The sequence below is a fragment of the Aulonocara stuartgranti genome, assembly GCF_965226115.1.
Source record: "Aulonocara stuartgranti genome assembly, chromosome: 8".
Lineage (NCBI taxonomy): Eukaryota > Metazoa > Chordata > Actinopteri > Cichliformes > Cichlidae > Aulonocara > Aulonocara stuartgranti.
The window spans coordinates 9,130,991-9,151,188 of record NC_138959.1 but is presented as its reverse complement, the minus strand read 5'-3'; the positions used below and the strand labels follow the sequence as shown (position 1 = coordinate 9,151,188).

Here is a 20,198-nt window from a genome sequence, read left to right as displayed (position 1 = left end):
TGAGCGTCCCAAATGTTTGTAATAATACTTTTTGTAATAATTTTACTCTTTAGTCACAAAGATCATTTTAGGCTTTGTGATTTTCAAACACAAACTAAACTGAAACAAATACACTGATTCTGTAAACTAAGGAGCTATGGAGGAGTCAGGCAGGAGAAAAGGGGAAAACCACAGAGAAGATTCATGTAGTGAAGAAGGACGTGCACAGTGTTACAGACGAGTGACAGGGTGAGATGGAGGCTTACGATCCACTGCAGCGACACCTAAAGGCAGCAGCCGCAAGAAGAAGAAGTCTGTTTGTGTATCTTTGCACTCCTTGATCCTCTCTTTGCTTTCCCACCAACTCAATCGGCTCCCTTCCCTGAGGCCCAAATCTACACCCTCTTCCTCCCCACTTTCAATCTGCCTGCCACATTAAGTGCTTTAAACCAGCTGTTTTAAACCAGCTAGTCTTAAGTGAAAGTGAATTATTAAGCCTTCCTTAAATAAAACACGTAAAGGTGCAGAATCTGTTTTTCGTCTGATATGGAGGAAAAGCCGCAGGCTCACAGAAAGAAGTCCCAAGTGATTATTTCAGGACTGTCACAATGGAGCTGTTAATGTTTGATTTCTAATGTTACAGAGCAAGACAGTCAAAAGAGAGCAAAAAAACGATTTTGAGATGTGGGAGCATTTAGGAAGTTTTACTATAAGTGCCTGAATGAAAATGAAGTGAAACAGGTAGATATTCAAAAAAGGGATGGACATGGCCTTAGTTCTATGTGACAGCAGTCACTGCAGATGCTGAAGGGTGAGGATTGGTGCTTTTCTATTCAGCCGCCCAACTCTTTATTTATCAGCGCCCCATTGCCATTTGTGTTCAAGAGAAAATGCAAATGATTCCTGAAAGATGAGATTATTTTGTAATTTTAGAGCCAAAATTATATATAAAAAAGGGGTCCTTTAGAGCTGTAGAAACCTGGGTGATAAATGGTTAATTAAGAGAGCTTGTAGACTCCATCAGAGGGGGAATGTGTAAAGGCCTGACTGGGATTGGCTCTGTCAGAGGTCTCGCACTTTTTCCATGTTAAATTCAGAATTACATTATATTACTCTCACATATAAAATCTTAAATTTGGGACAGTCATATGTCAAAGACCCCAAAGTACCTTATTATTCTAACAAAGCACTTCACTGTCAGACTGCAGGGTAAAAGCAGAATGGGAGGCAGAGCCTTCAGCTATGAGGCTTTTCTACTATGGCACAAACTCCCAGGTTGGATTTGGGAAAGACTTTTAGTTCTGTGGGTTCAGCCCACTGCAGGACTTCTTTTCTTTCATGTAGCTGCAGAAGAACATTGTTTATTAAAGCAGCACTGATACTGCTGAGACATGCAGTGAGTTCTGGCATTCACATGACTCACATAAATGTGTCACAGAAGCCACTGAGTTTGCCGTTTTTCCTCACATGCTCCGGGTGCAGCTGAAGTCATGAATAACTTTCTCCATAAAGTTTGAGCATCTTCCACACGATGAACGATCACTGGATTAAATAAACACCACTGTGAGGAGATGTGCTTCAATTGTGTGTAGTTTTATTCCAGCTTACAGAGGTCAGAGTTGACACGGTGAAGGGATCCAGCTGTCAAACATCTCAGATAAATCACAGAGACAGATCACACATTTACCTCTTTTCTGGCAGAAGAGGGCAGCAGCCTCCACTGAACAACCTCACTAGACTTTACTCATGCATAGAGGAACCTTTTCTCTTTTTTTAAGGTTTCACAGTTAAGCCATTAATGCCTTCAGTGTTGCTTCTCTCCTACCACTTTGTAAAAAGGCACAGACTGTAAGAAGGTTTGGGAGACCCCATTTTCCAACATTGAGACAGAAACAATGGAAGCAGCTACAGGAGAGCCACACTCCGACAAAAAAGCGAACAGATTTATTCTGACGTGCTGTTCCTGAGAGTAGATCATTTGGTTTCTCAGCAGGAATCCAGACTGTTGTGATTAGAGTAAGAATTAAGTGACAGCATTGATCAAAAGTCCCACAGCAAACATCCAAAGACAAGCACCAGTTTGAAAATGTAATGAAAAAAAAAAAGGAACAAAGAAGCATTTCATTGTGATTAATAATCACAGACTTAGGTCACGATATCGAAACACATGAATTGAGTCTTGTGCGTCGAATAGAAAACTCTCAGAGGCCTTTGTTGAAGTAGACGTGTCGTATGCTGTCCCCATATTGAGACCTGATGGAGTCTCTCAGCTCAGGCTCCAGCTTCGAAACAGCCATAGAGCTGCAGGAGGAGGAAGAGAGGACAGAAAGGAAAAGAGGAGCACAGTCAAAGGTTTGTTTGCATATCAAGGCAAAACAAAGTGTTGTAGTCAATGCTAATGAAAGTGTAGAGGACAACACACATTTTTGTCAGTAAAAAAAAAAAAAATCTACTCGGGTAATTAGGAAAGCAAATTATTATTTGACATGTACTTAATATTCATTGTTATAACGTTGTTATTACAGCTCTTCAAGGCCTCAGTAAAGAGTTATAAATGAGTTTTACAATACAGGATGCAAAATACATTTTAAAATGAGCAACATATTAAAGTAAAAAAGTTGCACTATTCTACTGTAAGTTTATAAAATCTCAGCAGGTTTTATTAAAGATAACTAGACATGTGCCGGTCTTTAGCACCGTGTGTGAACACTTTACTTCCTGAACCTTAAGGACGAAAGAACAGGCGATTTTAGGTTTATTCTCTCGCTGAATCGTTCGAGTTCTGGCTTAATCTCAACATAAAGAAAAGTGAGTCTTATGCCCCCCAAATTTTTAAAATAAGAACTGCATTTTACTTTTTTTCTCTTTAGTGTAAACTTACATTAAACATGGACAACATTTCATATAGACAGCAGTGTGCATACTTTTACTCGTGCAAAAGCTTAAAAAGAGAGTGAACGTAAAGGTGGAAGCCAGTTTATGAGCTAAGGCCCAGTTTAACATGACTGTGAACCGTGCACAGCTGCTCCAGTAGAAAATATAGAATTGGTCAAGTAGAGAATAGATACTCTTTAAAGTTGAAATACTTCCAATGGGGGGAAAAACATGCTCTCCAAACTTAAAATCCATGAGAAAGTTTTGTGTTTTTACCCTAAACACCAGCTAAACCATAAGTCACAGTGAACATCTGGAAAGCAGTTGTTAAGCGTCTTCATTCCACGCTCGCTGGTGCTGCGTTTTAATTCCACTCACCTCACTGACATTTCATTTTTTAGCTTTGCCTTCAGAGAACAATGAGTTATGGACTACTGATCTGATTGTAGACCATTAGAAGCACCTGTTAACCGCACACTCATCAATAATATTTTTCTTTTATAAGCATTTTATATTTTTATGAAACAAGAGCAGCGGAGAGAGATGAGAATTAAACAAAGGGAACGGCATGTGGTACGCATCCTCACCATTTTACTATCGGGTCACTCCCAAACCTAAAATTTAAGGCGGTAAGTCCAGACCTGGGCTGCACAATCAGACTAAACCAACATTTAAATCAATGATCATAAGTTCCCAAGCGGGCTTACATTATAATTTATATTTATAATTTGCTGGTAAGATGGAAATAAACTTGTAAAAATATGATTTGCCACATTTTATATGAGTCTTTCAAAACAAACTAACATACAGATAAGCTGCATCCTTATTTGAAAATCTAACTTCAGTTGAAATTGTTTCCCAAAAGTTAATTTTCTCTGTGAGTTTTAAACTGGATCTGAAGACTGAGATGATGAAATATGTCTGAGCGAGCTTGAGTGAACAACACGTTTGAAAGCTGATTAGAGGCCAAGACACTGCAGCAGGATTTATTGTAACTCCAGGAATTCCAGCATCGCAAATTAATCCACCAGCTGCACTAACACGGACATCTTTTATCGGACCAAAGCCACAAGACTTGAAAACCTGAGCTTTCTGCTTTGGATTTTTAAAATCTAGTCGATTAGTGTGGACTAGTTTCTGTAGCAGAAGCTGATTGTGTGAAACAGCTACAACTTAACTTAGACACAGGTCTTGATAACCTGCTTCCTCCTATAGAGAAGGTTCTACAAAAACTCTTATATTTATTATTTATTCCTAAGTTTTGTCACACAGCACACTGTTTTACTTTGATTTTTGTCAATTCAAACATATGTGAGAGAGAGCATACCATCTGAAGCTGAAGACAACGTGTCTTAAAGTGTTTTAAGGGCTATTCTGAGGCAACTCTAATGAACTCTTTTGATTACAAATACTATATTTCTACAGTACGGAAACCAACTCCACTCCTCCCTTCATCAAGAACTTCTCTGAACACTTTTCAGATGAGTTGAAGATCAAAAATTTGAGTTGAGCTTCAAAAACAGAACCAACCAATGAGCAACTGCGCTGTAATCCTCCATCTTTTATATACAGTCAATGTTTATTTAAACAAAGGACTTTCTTTTTCCCTATTAATGTAATTGTGTGCAGTCCTATGAAAACTAAATACACCCTTACTGTTTCCACAGAAATTAAGAGAGTACGTAACAGCCAGGAGCTGCTAATCGTCAGCAGGTGTGGGAACCTCTATAAAAACAGAGGTTTTGGCAGTTTGCTGTTCTGGAACATTTGCCACAGTCCCAGCAAATTCATCCCAAAGTCAGTTTGTGCTCAAACAATCTGCAAAAACCCAAAAGCTACATCACTGACTCTGCAGGCCTCAGTACAAAGAAAAAGACTGAACATGAAGGGCTTGTTTCTAAAGGTTGCCAGGAGAAAGCCCTTTCTCTCCAAAAGGAACGTGACAGCACAGCTTACTGTGAGCACGGCGGTGGAAGGCTGATGATGTGGGTTTATTTTGGAGCCACATGATCTCTACATCTTGTAGTCATTAAGTTAACCGTGAATTCCTGAAGTATCCTCAAGTCAAATGTGAGGTCTGAGGCTAAAGCTTGGCTGAAACTCTGTCACGTCACAGGACAACGATCTTAAGCGCAACAGGCGGATAAAGAAAACAATTGAGGTGTTGCAATGGCCCAAAGTCCAGACCTCAACCTCATTTAAGAGAATAAATGAATGCTCGCAAACTTCAACAAACTGTAAAGAAGAGTGGGTCACAATTCCTCCACAATGACCACCAAAGCACAGAGAAAATGTACATAAATACACATGTCAAGAAACCAGGCTGACTAAAGCTAATTATTTCTTGATGCTCCTTAAAGTCCACAAACTTGTGTGAAAGTAAAGAAACAGTTTCATTACCATCTCTGAGGGAACAGGGAGCAGGCAGCCGGCACCATGAAGATCAAACTTTGGGAAAAAAGGACAAAAGTTACCACTGAAATACTCCAGAGGACATTATAATATACCTGACCCTGTAAACTCTCTGTACTTACAACCCTCCCACCAGCATCACTTGAATTGGTCCATGGAGAAATGTGATTCTCTGTAAAAAGCGAGAAAAGCACAATGAGGACAAATGCACACATTTAGCAGGAGAACGGTAATGAAGACGAACATCATACCTGCATGAACTTGTATTTTTCCAGCCTTTGCATGATGATGGGGAGGACAACTGACAAAAGGAGAAGAACAAGAACATTAAGTGAAGAAGAGAGAGAGGATTTACCACATCTTCATGACATAACTTTCTCCTAAACACTTCTTTGCGTACTCATTCCTGGTGCGGCCATGGTAACCCGAGAAATGACCACCTGAGCGATGCCTTTTACTGCTGCTTTCTGCAAACAGAAAAAATGGAGACAATTTAAGAAAAAATAAACACATTACAAAGTGCCTTGAAGTGCCTTAAAGTGTGTCCGGACCGTAGAGTGGCCCAGTTTGTTGCCATTTTCATCTGTGACGGCGATGCCATTCAGAATTTCCCTAAAAAACAGAGAAAATGAAGATGAAAAGACTAAAAACAAAGAAAAAGGAAACTGAACATGAATAAGTGTTTCTCTTAGAGATAAGAGGGGAATGTGTTTATTGTGTTGTTTTACTCATTTATTTTGGATTTATTTTATAGCTTTATTGTTTTGTCTTGCTCTGTACTTTAACAATATACAGTATCAAGTACTGCACAGTTCACAGTAAACACTCTTTTATTGGGTCGCTATTCTGACTTCACTTCATCTTAAACCTTCAATACTGAAAAAACAAAACAAAAAGAAGTGTAATAATCTGTAACGAGAGAGGATCTGTACTAAAGGCCCCAGACCCTTCCCTGTGTCTCATTCACCTTCAGTCTCTCCCCACTTTCTTAATAAATGCCCCAAAGCACCAAAATTAAGCTTTAAAAGGATGAAAAGTGCTCTCTCCAAATCACGAATGTCACAAGCATCAAACTGGAGAACAAAATTGTGAAAATGAGCCAGCTCCTGTTTTTCTACCCGTGGAATGCAACGATCTCTGCTGAGATTTCCAGAAAAAAAACTAAACAAAAAACATTAAGAGTGTGTAGAGTAACATTAAAAGTATAGATTTCTTGTTTTTGCAAACACAGAAACTTATAAGCAGCTCAGAGATTACACAGATGCACACAGAAATCAAGGTAAGCTAGTTAAAGATGTTAACTTTATGATATTTCAGCAAAATGCTAATATCTTGAACTACGACTGCTGCGTCTGTTGTGCCAACTCTACACAAACACATACAGAAGTCCTAACCATCCCAGTTTAGCAAGTAAATATGCCAACTTTAAATAATTTGTGCAACTGGTTTGGCAGGTAGTTAATTATTGCATAATGGCCATTCAAAGTAAAAGTTAAAAATAAGCTTTAAGGCGACGTGATGTTCCGAGAAACAAACACATTTACTGAAGTTAAAGCTGGAATTTTCTTTGCGTTTACGAGCCTTAATTAATCCTAAAAACTCAAAATCTCTGAAATTTAAAGCACAAATTTAAGGAGAAAAAGCCAAATCTGCTTTGAATTTAATTTAACAAATGATATGACTTCACTTTGTGAGGGTGGATCATCAAACTGCAGGCAGATGGTAAACAATGACAGCACACATTAGTAAGAAGGTGCGACAGTAAATGACACCATCGGTACGCTGGAAAATCTTTCTTCTGATAATCTGGTGATTCAAAGTTAAAATAACAAGTATTTCCTTATTGCTTTAATTCCGGCACAAATAATTATTTAATTACACAATGGCTATAACATCTGCTAGTTGTTACTTTAAACCCTATTTTTCTTCTACTTTTTTTTTTTTTAAATCTGTGTCATTAGTGCCAAGGCTTTCTACTAAATCTGTTCTTTCCTTCTTATTTTAACTTCAATGGCCCAAATATGCCGTGATATAAAACAAAAGGGTGGAGACAGCTAAATTTCTGACTTCCCAGGGACCCTTGGTAGATAAAAAAGGTCTACCAAACTGAATAAATATAGTCGTGCTGCAAGCATGGACATGTGAACCAAATTTAATGAGATTCAGTGAAATAGTTGTTGAGATCACTGAGATAATTAGGATTCTGGTTGAGTATTGGTGCACTTAACCTTCCATCAAGAAGATGTTGAAATATAAAGTAGAAGTTTGTTTGAAAACGATGCTGGTGGAGCTAAAGGAAAACACGCAAAGACCGAAGGCTTCATCATCTGGAAACCATGAACATCTGTGCAAAATTTCACGGCAAATCATCAAATAGCTGTTGAAATATTTCAGCATGTACCAACTGACCTACATTACCATCCCCTGAGCCATAGCTAAAAGAGATTTACACATCACGCCACTATTTTAAGATCAGTAATTCTCCAGAACACCTTCTCTCAGGATCTAACACAGCAAACACTGCTCTGTGGTTGAGTATCCTCAGGAAGCCTGCCCTTACAGAGTCGCTGTGTTTCAGCAGACATGGCCAAAAAAAACCCTTCAGTTCAAAGAAAAACGCAGGAGGACTCACTGCTGCCTCATCATGGGAATGTTAACACAGTTGGCAGCTGCCACAGCTACAAAAGGGACCCAGCGAGCCACGAGAGGAGGAGCTTTCTGTGGGAAAAAGCAGAGAAAAGTCATCATGAATATCATTGTAATACCTGTAAAGATCTGTGCAGCTGTGACTGGGTTAAAGGGACATTTTCAGCTTTTGTTCCTGTTGGTTTTTGTTCACCAACAGCAACAGGATATATATGACAGAAACCAAGAAAAAGCATAACAGGTCTGACCCAAACTATTATTTATAAGTTGGTTTGGCCACGATTTTAAACATAGGGCATAAAAGTGATCGCATCCAGATAAGTTTGACGACAAAACACTTCTTAAAAACAGTCAGCACTGTATGAGTTCCTGCGTGCAGCATTTGTACCTTTGTGTAGAGGTTCAGTCCGACCGCTGTTGCTAAAGCTGTGCTGGTCGCTGTAACGTAGGCTACTCCAATCTGTCTGAGAGACACAACAAAGGCATCGAACAGCAGCTGCTATTAGAAAACTGTTTTTTTTTTTTAATGTTTACATAAATAGGCATATAAAATAGCCAGCATTCAGTATGTGGAGCTCTCACACGTTTTGTTTTGCATCCAGATAAAATTAAGGTGTGTTTAAATGCACCCATGTTTATATTTATCCAAATACTGCAAGTGTGCATTTGGTTAAGCTTCCACTACATGCCATTTTTATGATACACTGTGAAAGGGGTCATTTCCTGCTTTGTGCTACAGGTTGGAAAGGATAACTCTAGAAAATATCTCCCATAATTGTCCAAAGTTTATGTGTGAAAACTGCTTTACAGGTGCATGGCATGATATCCACCAGCACACACCATGCACCTGATGGCTGGATATGAAGAAAGCTACCTGTAAATCAATCCAAGAAGACAGGATCAAATCAGTTTGTTGTGCAGACCACTTTGGAAGGAAGTTTGAAACAATTATTACCGATAAGGTAAAAGTATCTGACGAGAAGTCTTTCCCCGTGGTAACCTAGTTACCATGGGGGAATGGAAAGTGGCAGTGAAACTTGCTACTGCTCTTTTTACCTCTACTGATGCCCTCAAAAATTTCTAGTTGCCTGCTGATGCTGTGAGAGTTCACTGCATTCTTATCTGGAGGATGTGAAATGACAAACTTAAAGTCTTAAGAGCGCTTACTTGGGAGTGATGGGGGAGGCAGCGTTGCGGTTGGTGTAGTTGACTAAAGCGTTGAAGGACTGATTTACCCACTGCCAGAACACCACAGCAGGAACTGTCCTAGAAACAGACATGAATTATGAAACCTGTAGAACTTCCTCTGCAAGAAAGTAGGATGTGGTAAAATGCAGCTCTGCCTGTTCGCTCTTCTCTACCTGTAGAACTGCAGCATGAAGCCGGTGATGGCCATGCCTCCGGGTACCTGGAATGACATGCGGCCGATGAGGTTCATGCGGTCTCCTGTGTCTGGGTGAAAAGCTGAGTCGTAGAGCTTCTTAGCGTAGTAGAGCTGCTCTGCTGTGGTGCCGGGAGGGATGGATCCCGCTCTGCAAAGCAGCAAAAAAACACACTCAATGACGCTGGCGGAGCCTTTCGTAACTACAACACAGATTTATAATAAAATCTGCAGAAGCACGGTTACATCACAGAGAACAGGGTATGAAGCAAAACGTTGAAGGTAAAATGGGAATTTCTACGATTTTGCCACAGACGTGACAGGTGGTTTCCTTCTTTACTTAAACTACTCTTCTGCCGTTAGTTTTGTGTTCTGCATGTGAATTGCAATTATTTGATTGCAGAATGCTCTTTTTTTTCAGGGTGAGTATTAGGACTGTCCTACTGTGGCTGTCTGCGGAGGGGGAAACCAGAGCTCCTAAAACGAAACCCACTGGGAGAACATGCAAACTGCAAACAATCTTTCCATTTCCAGGTTTGAACCCAGGATAGAGCAAGCCAATGAGCCACTGTGCCCTGAATGTCTTTTATCAAAGGAAACTTGAGGATGGTCACATGACACGAGACATTTTAGAGCTTGTGCATTCATTATCTCACCTGCAGCTTTCTACTAAAGCTTTGGCCTCATCTAATCGCGAGTCAGGCAGGAGCGCTGTTCGGCAGTCGGTGATGTTGAAGAAATGTTTTAGTCTCCCCATGAACATAGACTGATCCCATCGTGGTGCGTCAATGTCAAACGAGCTCAGAGCCATTGCGTCTGTTAAAATCCAGGTGCAGATTAATGCATCAAAAAGCCTCGCAGCTTGTGTTAGTGCGGGACGTCACTCAGCAGCTGCAGTCAGATCCTGAGGAAAAGAGGAAGAAAGACATTATTACAGGACAATCAAAGAGTTGGTGAATAGTTAATGCATGCTCTTGTCCTCCTTTGAGCTGATGTAACATTAACAGATCTTTGTTTTTTTTAGCTCAGCGGCTCAGAGACACTAGTTTTCTTTACCTTTGAACCCAACGTCCCACATGCAAAGGTGTATGTTTATAAAGCTGAGACACAACACAAAACTTATTTGGATAATTAACATCCAAACAGTCTCTTCGGTTTCCCTAATCTAAGAATTTCATAACACTCCCTTGGGTTTGAAAATACATGTATCCATGACAAATCTGAAAAGCTGTGAGCTTTACTTTAGTTTCTAGTACCAGTCCAACGCTTCATTCCATTGTGGTTCTGGATGTAAGGAGTCCATGCGAACACGTAATCACCCTTTTAGCCGTTCTGCTTCCATAATGAAGGATTGACTGGACTCATGGGGTCACTTAATTAAATTTGCGAGAGCTTTGACAGTGATGTCAGTGTCTAGAGCACCAAACCTACAACAGCAGAGTGAACCCAGACAGCTGTTTGTTATATCAGCGTACATGCTGAATTTGATGCTCATGACGGTGATGTTTAAGAGAAGAAAACTGAGCAAATGTGCAAGATACAAAAACAGCTATTTTAATATTATTGATTGATTCATTGATAAGTTTTACAAGCCATCATTTCTTACAACAAATGAAGCAGATCACACATCCGGAGTTAATTCAAAGCCTTGAGTTTGTATTTGATAGCTTTTAACTGTAATTTTAAATATAAGGTCCAAAGGAATGCAAGTGCAAGTGAGAGAGACTTTCATTAGACTAAAAGAAATAAATAAATAAACCCATCCGAGAGACAGCAAAAACTTCAGGAGTGGCCAAATCAAGAATCTGGTATATTTATAAGAAGGAATGAGACGGCCAGCTCAGCAACACCAAAAGGCAAGTCAAAGTCTACCTAGATCACCTTGAAGGTGCAAGCTACTGGTTACACTGGTCTAGAAGTCCAGAATAGACTGTGCCAGAAAGCATCTAAAAGAGCCTGCATAGTTATGAAAAAAAAATTAAAAAACTGAAAATACTAATCAAGGTAGACGAGAATGATGGGAAGAGAAAAGTATGAAGAAGAAGAGAAACGGCTCATGATCTGAAGTGTAAATGGTGGAAGCGATGTTATGGCATGGACATGTATGCTATCAGTGCAACCGGGTCACTGGTGTTTATTGATGACGTGACTGCTGATAAAAGTAGCAGGATGAACTCTGAAGCATGCATTACTCTCTGCTCAGATTCAGCCAAACTATTGGAACGGGCTTGCAAATAGATAATCACCCAAAGAACTGCAACAACATTCCTTTGCCTTGAGTTTCTCAAAGCAAAGAAATGAGATATCCTTTAACAGCTTTACCAGAGCAGCCTTTTCATTTATTAAACCAGAAAGGTACAAAGACCCAGAAAAGATCCTTGACTTCAAGCTGAAAGTCTGCACTTCAGTCACAGCTAAACTACTAAAATTGTATCTTTATCCAACAAATTACTGACCTGACAGTATAAAATGCTTTAAGTGCAAAGAATAAAACCTGTGATATAAATGTGGTTTGTATTGTACAAAGGGATTTCAGAGCTCAGCAACTTGCCTTCCTCATAAAATTATGGTGGTTATAGCCACAAAAGTAACATATTTAAATACTTTGCTCCACATCTCCTAGAGGAAACGGTGCCCATGTTGGCATTAAACACTGGTAAACATACTAACTTTCGTCTGTTCAGCATCATTCCTGCAACCCCTGCTGCGATATCGTTGCTCTGACTATCCTGTAGCTTTGTAGCTCAGGCTCTCTAAAGTTAGGCTGTTGGAAACATCTGCTCTTGGGTTTAAACCAAACACAAACTGCCTAAAAACCCTCAAAGCCCAAACGTCTACTAGAAATCATCAACCACCTCCTGTTAATGGGTCCTCGGGTAGTGATTTTGAGTTTTTTGCAACTGCACCATTGTGCTTGCTTTGAAGCAACCGGGGGATCCAAAACGTGCTGACTACAGCTCAGCCTATCCAAATGTCCCACAGTTCATCTCCATTAGGCACTTACTGTAAGTTTTAGGTAAGTTTTGAAACAGGTGAAATGTAAGGGCGAGGAGAAGAGGATATCAGCGGTCTCTGAAGGTTCAGCCTGGTTGGAACTGGATTATTTCTGAAGCTGTTTGTTTACAAAATAGGTCAAAGGTCTGTGGAACATGGTCGAGAATAAGTCAACGTAGATCCTATTACCAGGACATATAAATAATAATATTAAAGAACATATGTAGGACTGCATCTGAAAAAAATTATTACACCTTCATAACTCTTTATTTTGTTTGATTAAAGATTCAGTTTACAGTTAATTTAAAACAGAGAGAACAACAAATCTTCACATTTAAAAGCTAAAACTAGAAAAGACTGAACTTTTTTTCATGACAAATTATTAAACACTTAAAAAAAAGTGATGAGGACAAAAAGCCTTAGCTGCAGAGCACGTATCCCGAAACTCTTGATGTAGTGCTTTAACTACATTTTTAAACAACTTATCAAGCCTTTATCAAATATTTCCACCTGGACCAAACCAAATAATGAAACTGTCACCTGTAGTGAAGGTCAGCAGGGTGCTAATCGGTGCCCCTCTGGCCATCACCAGTAGGCGGTAGGTAAAGTGTCTTGCCCAAGGACACAACGACCAAGACTGTCCAAGCCGGGGCTCGAACCGGCAACCTTCCAACCTGCCAACTCTTTGAGCCACGAATAAGACACAACATTGCAAGAAGACCTAAATGTTTGCTGCAGGGCAACAGCACAGCACAGATCCCATAAATTATTGATAAGAGGAGCAGTTACTTGGGTAAAACTGCAAGTATTGCACTTTAGTAATGCTCAATTACAAGTTCAACTCCCATAGATAAATCACTAAAAGTACTAAACCAAGCTAAATAATCCCTGACAGATATGATTATGTAATAAAATGATAATAAGCAATGTTTTGCTGTAAAGCAACATTTCACTGCTGTAGCTGGCTAAGACGAGGCTTGGTTAAAGTGAACCAACTATTGAAACAAATGAAATATTCACATATAAGGGGCTGGAACTGTGTGGGGTTTTTTGTTGTTGTTGTTTTGTTTGTATATTTTGAATGAAAAATCAGTGATTATTAGTGAAGTAGTAGAGTCAACTGATCGATCAACCAATGATTACTATTTCTTCATCCATATGGTGGAGTAAACGAAATAAGAGATGTAACGTGCAGAGTACTGCAGTACAGGTAGTTACTACTGCTGACTAGCAGAAGGTTGCCAAACTGGATCTGTAGGCCAGAGCCCTAGTAACATCTGGATAAGTAGTAGCACGTGGCTGCTAATGGTTGAAATGTTAAATTACTTACATGCAGTTTGCGGAGAAGAGAAATGTGTGGAGACCTGTGTGAAGACAACCGACCAGAGTGCTGTGAAAAGAGTGAAAACATGTCAGTTGGGGCTCACTGACTGATGCAACTCAGTCCTCGCGTTACCAGCTGGGTCTGACGGGGGGGACCCCCAGCAAAGCACGAGCCAAAACACCGACACACCGGCTGCTAACACCGCCCTTTGAAACCGAAAATATACCTGTGTATACACCTCCAACGGACCAGCAGAGCACGAACCTGCCAGGTGGTCAGCTCAACTCCCGTGCAGGCACAGTAAAAGAAAAAAAATGCGCACGTGGCAGGTTGTCCTCCAATCAAAGGCTGGAGCAGATGGGGCAGATCCTTGCGTTTAAACCGGTGGAAACCGAACCTGATATTTGGCTGAAGACTAAAATTAAATCAGAAACTGGGGGGCGGGGGCGGTTCCAGATGTTGAATCAACCCCCTCCAGTTTACAGCTACTGTTAGTAGCTAGCTAATTACTTCGGTGACATTATATCCGGTTTGTTATGGTAAAAAGTAGTAAAAATGTATGTCCGTTGACTTATTTTAACATTATGGACAAGAAGAGTGCACAAAATGAGATTTCAAAGTGTACTGTCTAAAGACAATTAAACGTTTAGCAGGTAGCTAACTAAACTCGTCCACCTTAGTTTTGGGTTTAGCGATGCCTTCATGGTACTTTGTTTAAAACAAAATGTAAATAAGGAACACCCGTTTACACTGGTCTGCTGCGATAATGACCACTTAGTAACGAGCCGCTACAAGAACGAATAACACAGGGAAATAAATGTTAATGAACAGAATCCATACACTTCGATTACAAAAGAAAAGCGTATCCCCTCAAAACAGTATCAGAGTCGGCATTTTGTATTTTACCCATTTAAAAAAAATGTTTCATGAATGCAACACGACGCGGAATCTGTGCGTATCTCTGCGTCTGACGTCACTCCCCTTAGTAACCCTCGGCGGCGTCTCCAGGAGAGAAGGCAACAAGATGGTGAGTTTTAATTTATCGCAAACATTAGCGCATAACCTAACACAAACTTCCTCGAGTGCTCATACTTCTACACCTTATCGTCCATTTTTAGTTATATCAATTGTAATAAATTCCGTCACCACCAGGTTGACAAAGAAAAAAAATCGACTGCCTTGTTGCTTCGTTCAGTTATCAGGGGAGATTAGCTTAGCACGTTAGCTGTGTTTAGCTCCCATTTGCGTGCCGTTATCTAGCCCTGCCTGGGAAACAAATTAGCCGTAAGGATCAAGAAAGTCAAAGCACAAGATCTGACTTGCTGCTCAGAGGATCTGTTACCGTTAGACGAGTGCTTGTACATCATCAAAATCCATAGAGGGTGCTAGAAATGGCCTGTTGGTGGATGGAAAGAAGAGATGTGTTTTTGCAATGGTGGTTAGCTGCAGCAGTGCTCCCCCTGTCCCCCCGGAACAGTAACACCACGCTGCTGTTTTTAACTGCTTGTTGTAGGGATTGCTGTCCATCCTGCGCAAGCTAAAGAGCACACCAGACCAGGAGGTGAGGATACTGCTGCTGGGTCTGGACAACGGTGGGAAGACCACACTCCTTAAACAGTTGGCATCTGAGGACATCAGTCACATCACGCCCACGCAGGTAAGATACAAAGGATGTTTGTATACAAAGCGTAGTCGTGGAACTTTCATGCGTTTCACCTCCTCTTACCGTACTTATTTTATCTTCTTCCTGCAGGGATTCAACATTAAGAGCGTGCAGTCTCAGGGGTTTAAACTAAATGTCTGGGACATTGGAGGCCAGAGGAAGATCAGGCCGTACTGGAGGAACTACTTTGAAAACACAGATGTTCTGGTGAGGAGATGATGCACCAAATGAAGCAATATGACCTTAATTTCAGTAACATGCAACTCTTTCACACACTAACAAAGAAAACTTTTTGTTTCAGATTTATGTCATTGACAGCGCTGACAGAAAGAGGTTTGAGGAAACGGGTCAGGTATGTAACTGTGTATAAGGGTTTGGGCTCCTCACCAAAGAAGTTTCAGTTTCCTACCAAATGAACGGTGATAAAAAAAAAAAGAATTGGACTATATATAGTTATAAGTGAATTATAAGTAATTAGGGTTATTCCATTTCAGATCTTTGTAGGTCTTCTGCTCAACCTTGTACCATTCTTCGTAACAGAAATGAAAAATAAAACCAAGTTTTGGAGTTTCCAGATGGTTCTCTAATTATGACTGAAAAAAATAGTTAAATATATGCATATTTAAAAATTTTGAACCTTCCTTTACCTACCGTTTTGAGAAGTACTGCCCTGGAGGAGTCTTATAATTCAACTTTAATTTTTAATGTACTAAGAAGTGTTAAAAATGTCAAAAAGGATTCTACATGCTTTATTTTACAGTATTGTGAAACTCAACTCTATACCAGTAAATGTCACTAGTTGTCTTTCACATGTTTTTACTGGTGTGTGTTCAAATATGGGACTTTACACAACTGTTTGAATTTTGTTTTTAATATTTTAATTACCCAGTGCTCAGACATTTTTTTAATGTATCTGTCCCAGATTATACATACTGGTTCATTTTATGGCAAGAAAGCCAATTATTTTATTTATTTTTTATTAAACAGCTGATTATTTCCCCCAAATCATTTGTAAATGATACCAATCCTATCCTAAAACTTTTAAATTAATAAGCAAGAAATACATTTTATTTATAGTTTTTTAATAATTACAGAAGCTGAGGATATAGTGTTTAAGGTGTTAGGCTATATAATATATATTTTATGTTAGAAATAGAGAAAACATGGATAATTCCATGTTTTGCTTCTGACTTTAAATGTGGCTAATGCGTTCACCTTACACATGAAAAATACCTGGTTTGATTCCGGGAGGAGACCCAAACCAGCCTCAGGATGTACAAGCTAGTGCAAGCCCCAAACCCGGATAAATTGAAAGGTTGTGTCAGGAAGGCCATAAAACATAAAATCATAAAATCTGACCCAAATCAAATATCCAATATATCCATGTGGCAAACTCCTGGGAAATAAAGTAGCAGCTTAAAGGTCTTCTTCTTCTTAAGGATCTGAACCCTAGAGCTGTTTTACATTACAGTACAGTTGAAGTCCCTTCTGGTTGTGTAAGTGTGTGTCTGTCATGTTGTGTAGCTGACAGATGTGTGTGTGTGTGTCTGTGTGTGCGCTGCAGGAGCTGGCTGAGCTGCTGGATGAGGAGAAGCTGAGCGGTGTTCCTGTGCTGATCTTTGCAAACAAACAGGACCTCCTGACCGCCGCCCCAGCCTCCGAGATCGCAGAGGGTCTCAATCTGCACACCATCCGGGATCGCATGTGGCAGATCCAGTCCTGCTCCGCCCTCACTGGCGAGGGGATTCAGGTGAGCAGATGAACTGTGCTTCACCTTTGTTGCATTTAAAAATTATACATATATCTATATTTTCCTTCTCACCCCACTGCTTCCCCTAAATTTAATACAGGAGGGCATGAACTGGGTCTGCAAGAGCGTCAACTCTAAGAAAAAATAGCTTTGCTTGTAGTCTTCTACTAATCAGGAGGACCAGCAGCAGCAACAGCAGCAGCACACACGCATACACTGACACACATTGCACCCTCCTGAGCCTTAGTACAAGGGATATACCTGTGAATGTACACACACTACTAATCCAACATGGACTTGGAGTTTTTAACCCCTCTGCATTCCCGCATCGCTGATGTTTACTAATCTCAGCACATCTTTCTGTGCTGGCCTCTACAACGAGGAGGGGCGTTTGCCTTCAAAGGGGAACCCAAACCAGCATATCGACCCCTTCCACCCCTCCGCCGTCCACCCACGTCACCATCTCTGTCCAACCGCAGCCACCCATGCGCAGCCTGTCACAGCCTCAAACATTCCCATTAAACTGCTGTCTTTCACTGGAATTCCAACATGTTCTTTAAGCTCTTTCACACGCTGTCCTGGAAACCACCCCCCTCCCTCCATCTCACCCCTATGTCGTGACAGTTTTTGTTGTTTTTGGTTCTTCTTCATTCCACAAAAGGCTGTAACGCGCTTTTCCTGCTATGGCTCTGTTCAAAGTGACGTATATTTTTGTAATTGTCTTATTTATGGTGAAGTAGAGTGTAGAGCGCTTTTGAACAACAGCTCATGCAGCGTGTGTGTGTGTGTGTGCGTGTGTGTGATTTCAAGGATGTTTGAGAAACAGTCCAACTCCCCCCACTACAGATAAAATAATACTCTACATGTTAATATGTAAAAAGGAGGCTGAAATTAAATGGTTAAAGACATTTTTCGATCAACTGTAAATAGCTCAGCTCTGTGTTCATATGTTACGTTATGCACATGTTATAGAGTATTTGTTACCCTGCTGTAGTCTATAATGTTTGCATATCTAATGTATGCCTGCAGATCTGTAACAGAGGAATAGGTACTGTATGTCCCAGTGCATTTCTATGTGCAGGTAATTCGCTCCTTTTGATATTCTTGAATGTAATCTGTCCAGAGCTGAAGATACTGTATGTGAATAAAAACACGAGAAAAATGTTTCACAAGTCTTACATTTATTTAGTTTCTGGATGCAGTAACATACTTGGATACTGAAGACTTGGTCACATAAGCAGGTGGAGTCGTGTGCTTAATGACAACAACCACCCTCTGTGGAGAGGCCGCTGTGGGAGCTGATGGGTGGGGCGCAGAGCTTTGTTTTCACTATCAAAATGTGGATTTGATCTAGCAGTACGATACCCTACTTGTATGGAACTGCAGCACACATTTGTCCCTCTTGTGTGCTGGTATAAGCCTGCGTCACACAAGATTATTATACAGTGAGATAATAGGTGTGGAAAAAGCAAAGATTTTAGTTAACCAAAACAGAAATAACTAGACTTTTGTGGGGGGGAGTGTTCACTGGGACAGTGTGCATGCGTGTGAGTCAACTGCCTTCATTTAGTGTTTGTGTTGAGAGTCATGACAATATAAAATCAAACAAATCTGTAAAAAGGCCTCCAGAACCTTTCAGAATGAGCTGATTGTTTTATATTAAGTAAGTTTAGTACATTTAATGACCCATGCAAAATTTTACCTTTCTTCTGGGATTTCCTTCTGAACTACCAGCCCTTGAATTATATAGGCATTGCTATAAGTGTTCTGCTTTTCAAGTTACCTTATGTCTTCTAGCATATTTGAGCTGTCCTAATTTTTCAAATAAAAAAGATATCCACATGAAATTTCCAGGGCTGAAAGACACATTTACTGAAAAACAGCAACCAAACCAGTTTTACACGTTCCCCATGTGTCACGATCTCATTTTTGTTCTATGGGGAAACTTGAGCATCAGTATCATGGGATATATGACAGCTTCAATAGCAAAACTGCCACTTTAATGTCTAGGATGTAGAGTAATAGAAACAAGCTCTGGCACCCAGGATGTTTTCTCTGTTTTCTGTTAATTCACTGGAAAAGTTCAAAAAGTATATATTGGGTAAACTTGCAGGGGTTATATCACCATGTGTGGTCGATGACGGTTAAAACAAGGTTTAGCATATTATAAAGGTCTGATTTCTATCTATATTTTAATACTGGGATCGTCTTCTAGCCACGATTTGTTTCTAATATAGTCCAATTTTGCATGAATTAAATCCAAAACCTGAAATTCTATTTATTCAGACAATTAAAACCATGTTAATGTTGAATAAGTGAGCTTTAAACATATATTCAGCCATCAATCATCTCTTTAGCTTCTCTAGAATAAAAAATAAATGAATAAATAAATAAATGCTGATGTTTAATAAAATATTCGTTCTAGATTTTCTTGAAATTCCATATTATTAACTAAAAACTCAGAGGTCTCCTGAAGGTATTTTCAAACTCTTTGCATAATATATAACATAAAATCATAAATGTTGCACTTGCATAGGTGTACAAGGTCAAACTGTGAAGGATAATATAACATTAAAAATTTGACACATCCACCAACCTGTTTGAAAATCAGTGAACTTGTCTGTAATTATGATTACAGCTAAAAAAAAATGTATAAAGGTAAATTTAACTTCTCGTTTCTTGAAATAAAATCTTAACCTGTTTAAAATTAGGGGTAAGGTTTAGGTTTATTTTTAACTCCTTTATGTGCACGTTTCACCTAGTGCACACAGCACATACAAGTGGAAATGTTATAACTGATGTACTCAAGAGCTAAGATGCATGTGTAAAGGAACTGATCTGAAAGCTAACACCTTCTAGTTTTAGAAACCATGCTTGTTTAGCATGCAGCTAAAATGCACCCTCACCCACATAGAGCTCTGCCTGTGACCTAATGAATGATAAAGCTACAGTAGTTCAACCTATGACATGGAAAAAACATGTGCTTATGTTTCCAAAATATCTACAGTTGTGGTAAGAAATTTTTATGCACGCATGAATGTCATGGTAATTTTAAGCTTTGAGTGATTTCTTTGAACTGCTCTTTTTACAGAATGGAATGACTGTACGCCATACACCTTTAATGATTCTAAAAGCAGAAATTGGGTTCATAAGTTTGAATCGACTCTCCTCCGCT

General features: G+C 39.7%; 2 protein-coding genes across 4 annotated transcripts; one reads left to right on the top strand and one right to left on the bottom strand.

Annotated features, from left to right (window-relative positions):
- Positions 1-1,556: 1,556 nt before the first annotated feature.
- Positions 1,557-15,056, bottom strand: sfxn2 (sideroflexin 2). 3 transcript variants are annotated; one of them, XM_082543288.1, is made up of 13 exons: positions 14,953-15,056; positions 13,617-13,676; positions 9,949-10,196; positions 9,273-9,443; positions 9,079-9,177; positions 8,300-8,375; positions 7,898-7,983; positions 5,817-5,877; positions 5,666-5,732; positions 5,517-5,566; positions 5,388-5,437; positions 5,254-5,301; positions 1,557-2,280 (listed from the first exon to the last, which is right to left on the bottom strand). In XM_082543288.1, the coding sequence occupies exons 3-13, from the start codon at positions 10,101-10,103 to the stop codon at positions 2,181-2,183; spliced, it is 963 nt and encodes a 320-aa protein (XP_082399414.1). In that variant the 5' UTR covers positions 10,104-10,196; positions 13,617-13,676; positions 14,953-15,056; the 3' UTR covers positions 1,557-2,180. The 3 variants fall into 3 exon arrangements, with proteins under 3 accessions (XP_082399414.1, XP_082399412.1, XP_082399413.1); XM_082543286.1 differs by lacking the exon at positions 14,953-15,056 and adding an exon at positions 13,837-14,302; XM_082543287.1 differs by lacking the exon at positions 14,953-15,056 and adding an exon at positions 13,875-14,302.
- Positions 14,464-18,189, top strand: arl3b (ADP ribosylation factor like GTPase 3b). The gene is given in 7 exon segments (XM_082543289.1): positions 14,464-14,617; positions 14,619-14,637; positions 15,124-15,267; positions 15,364-15,480; positions 15,575-15,625; positions 16,838-17,023; positions 17,124-18,189. Coding segments are annotated over 7 exon segments (642 nt in total). The 5' UTR covers positions 14,464-14,540; the 3' UTR covers positions 17,172-18,189.
- Positions 18,190-20,198: the final 2,009 nt, after the last annotated feature.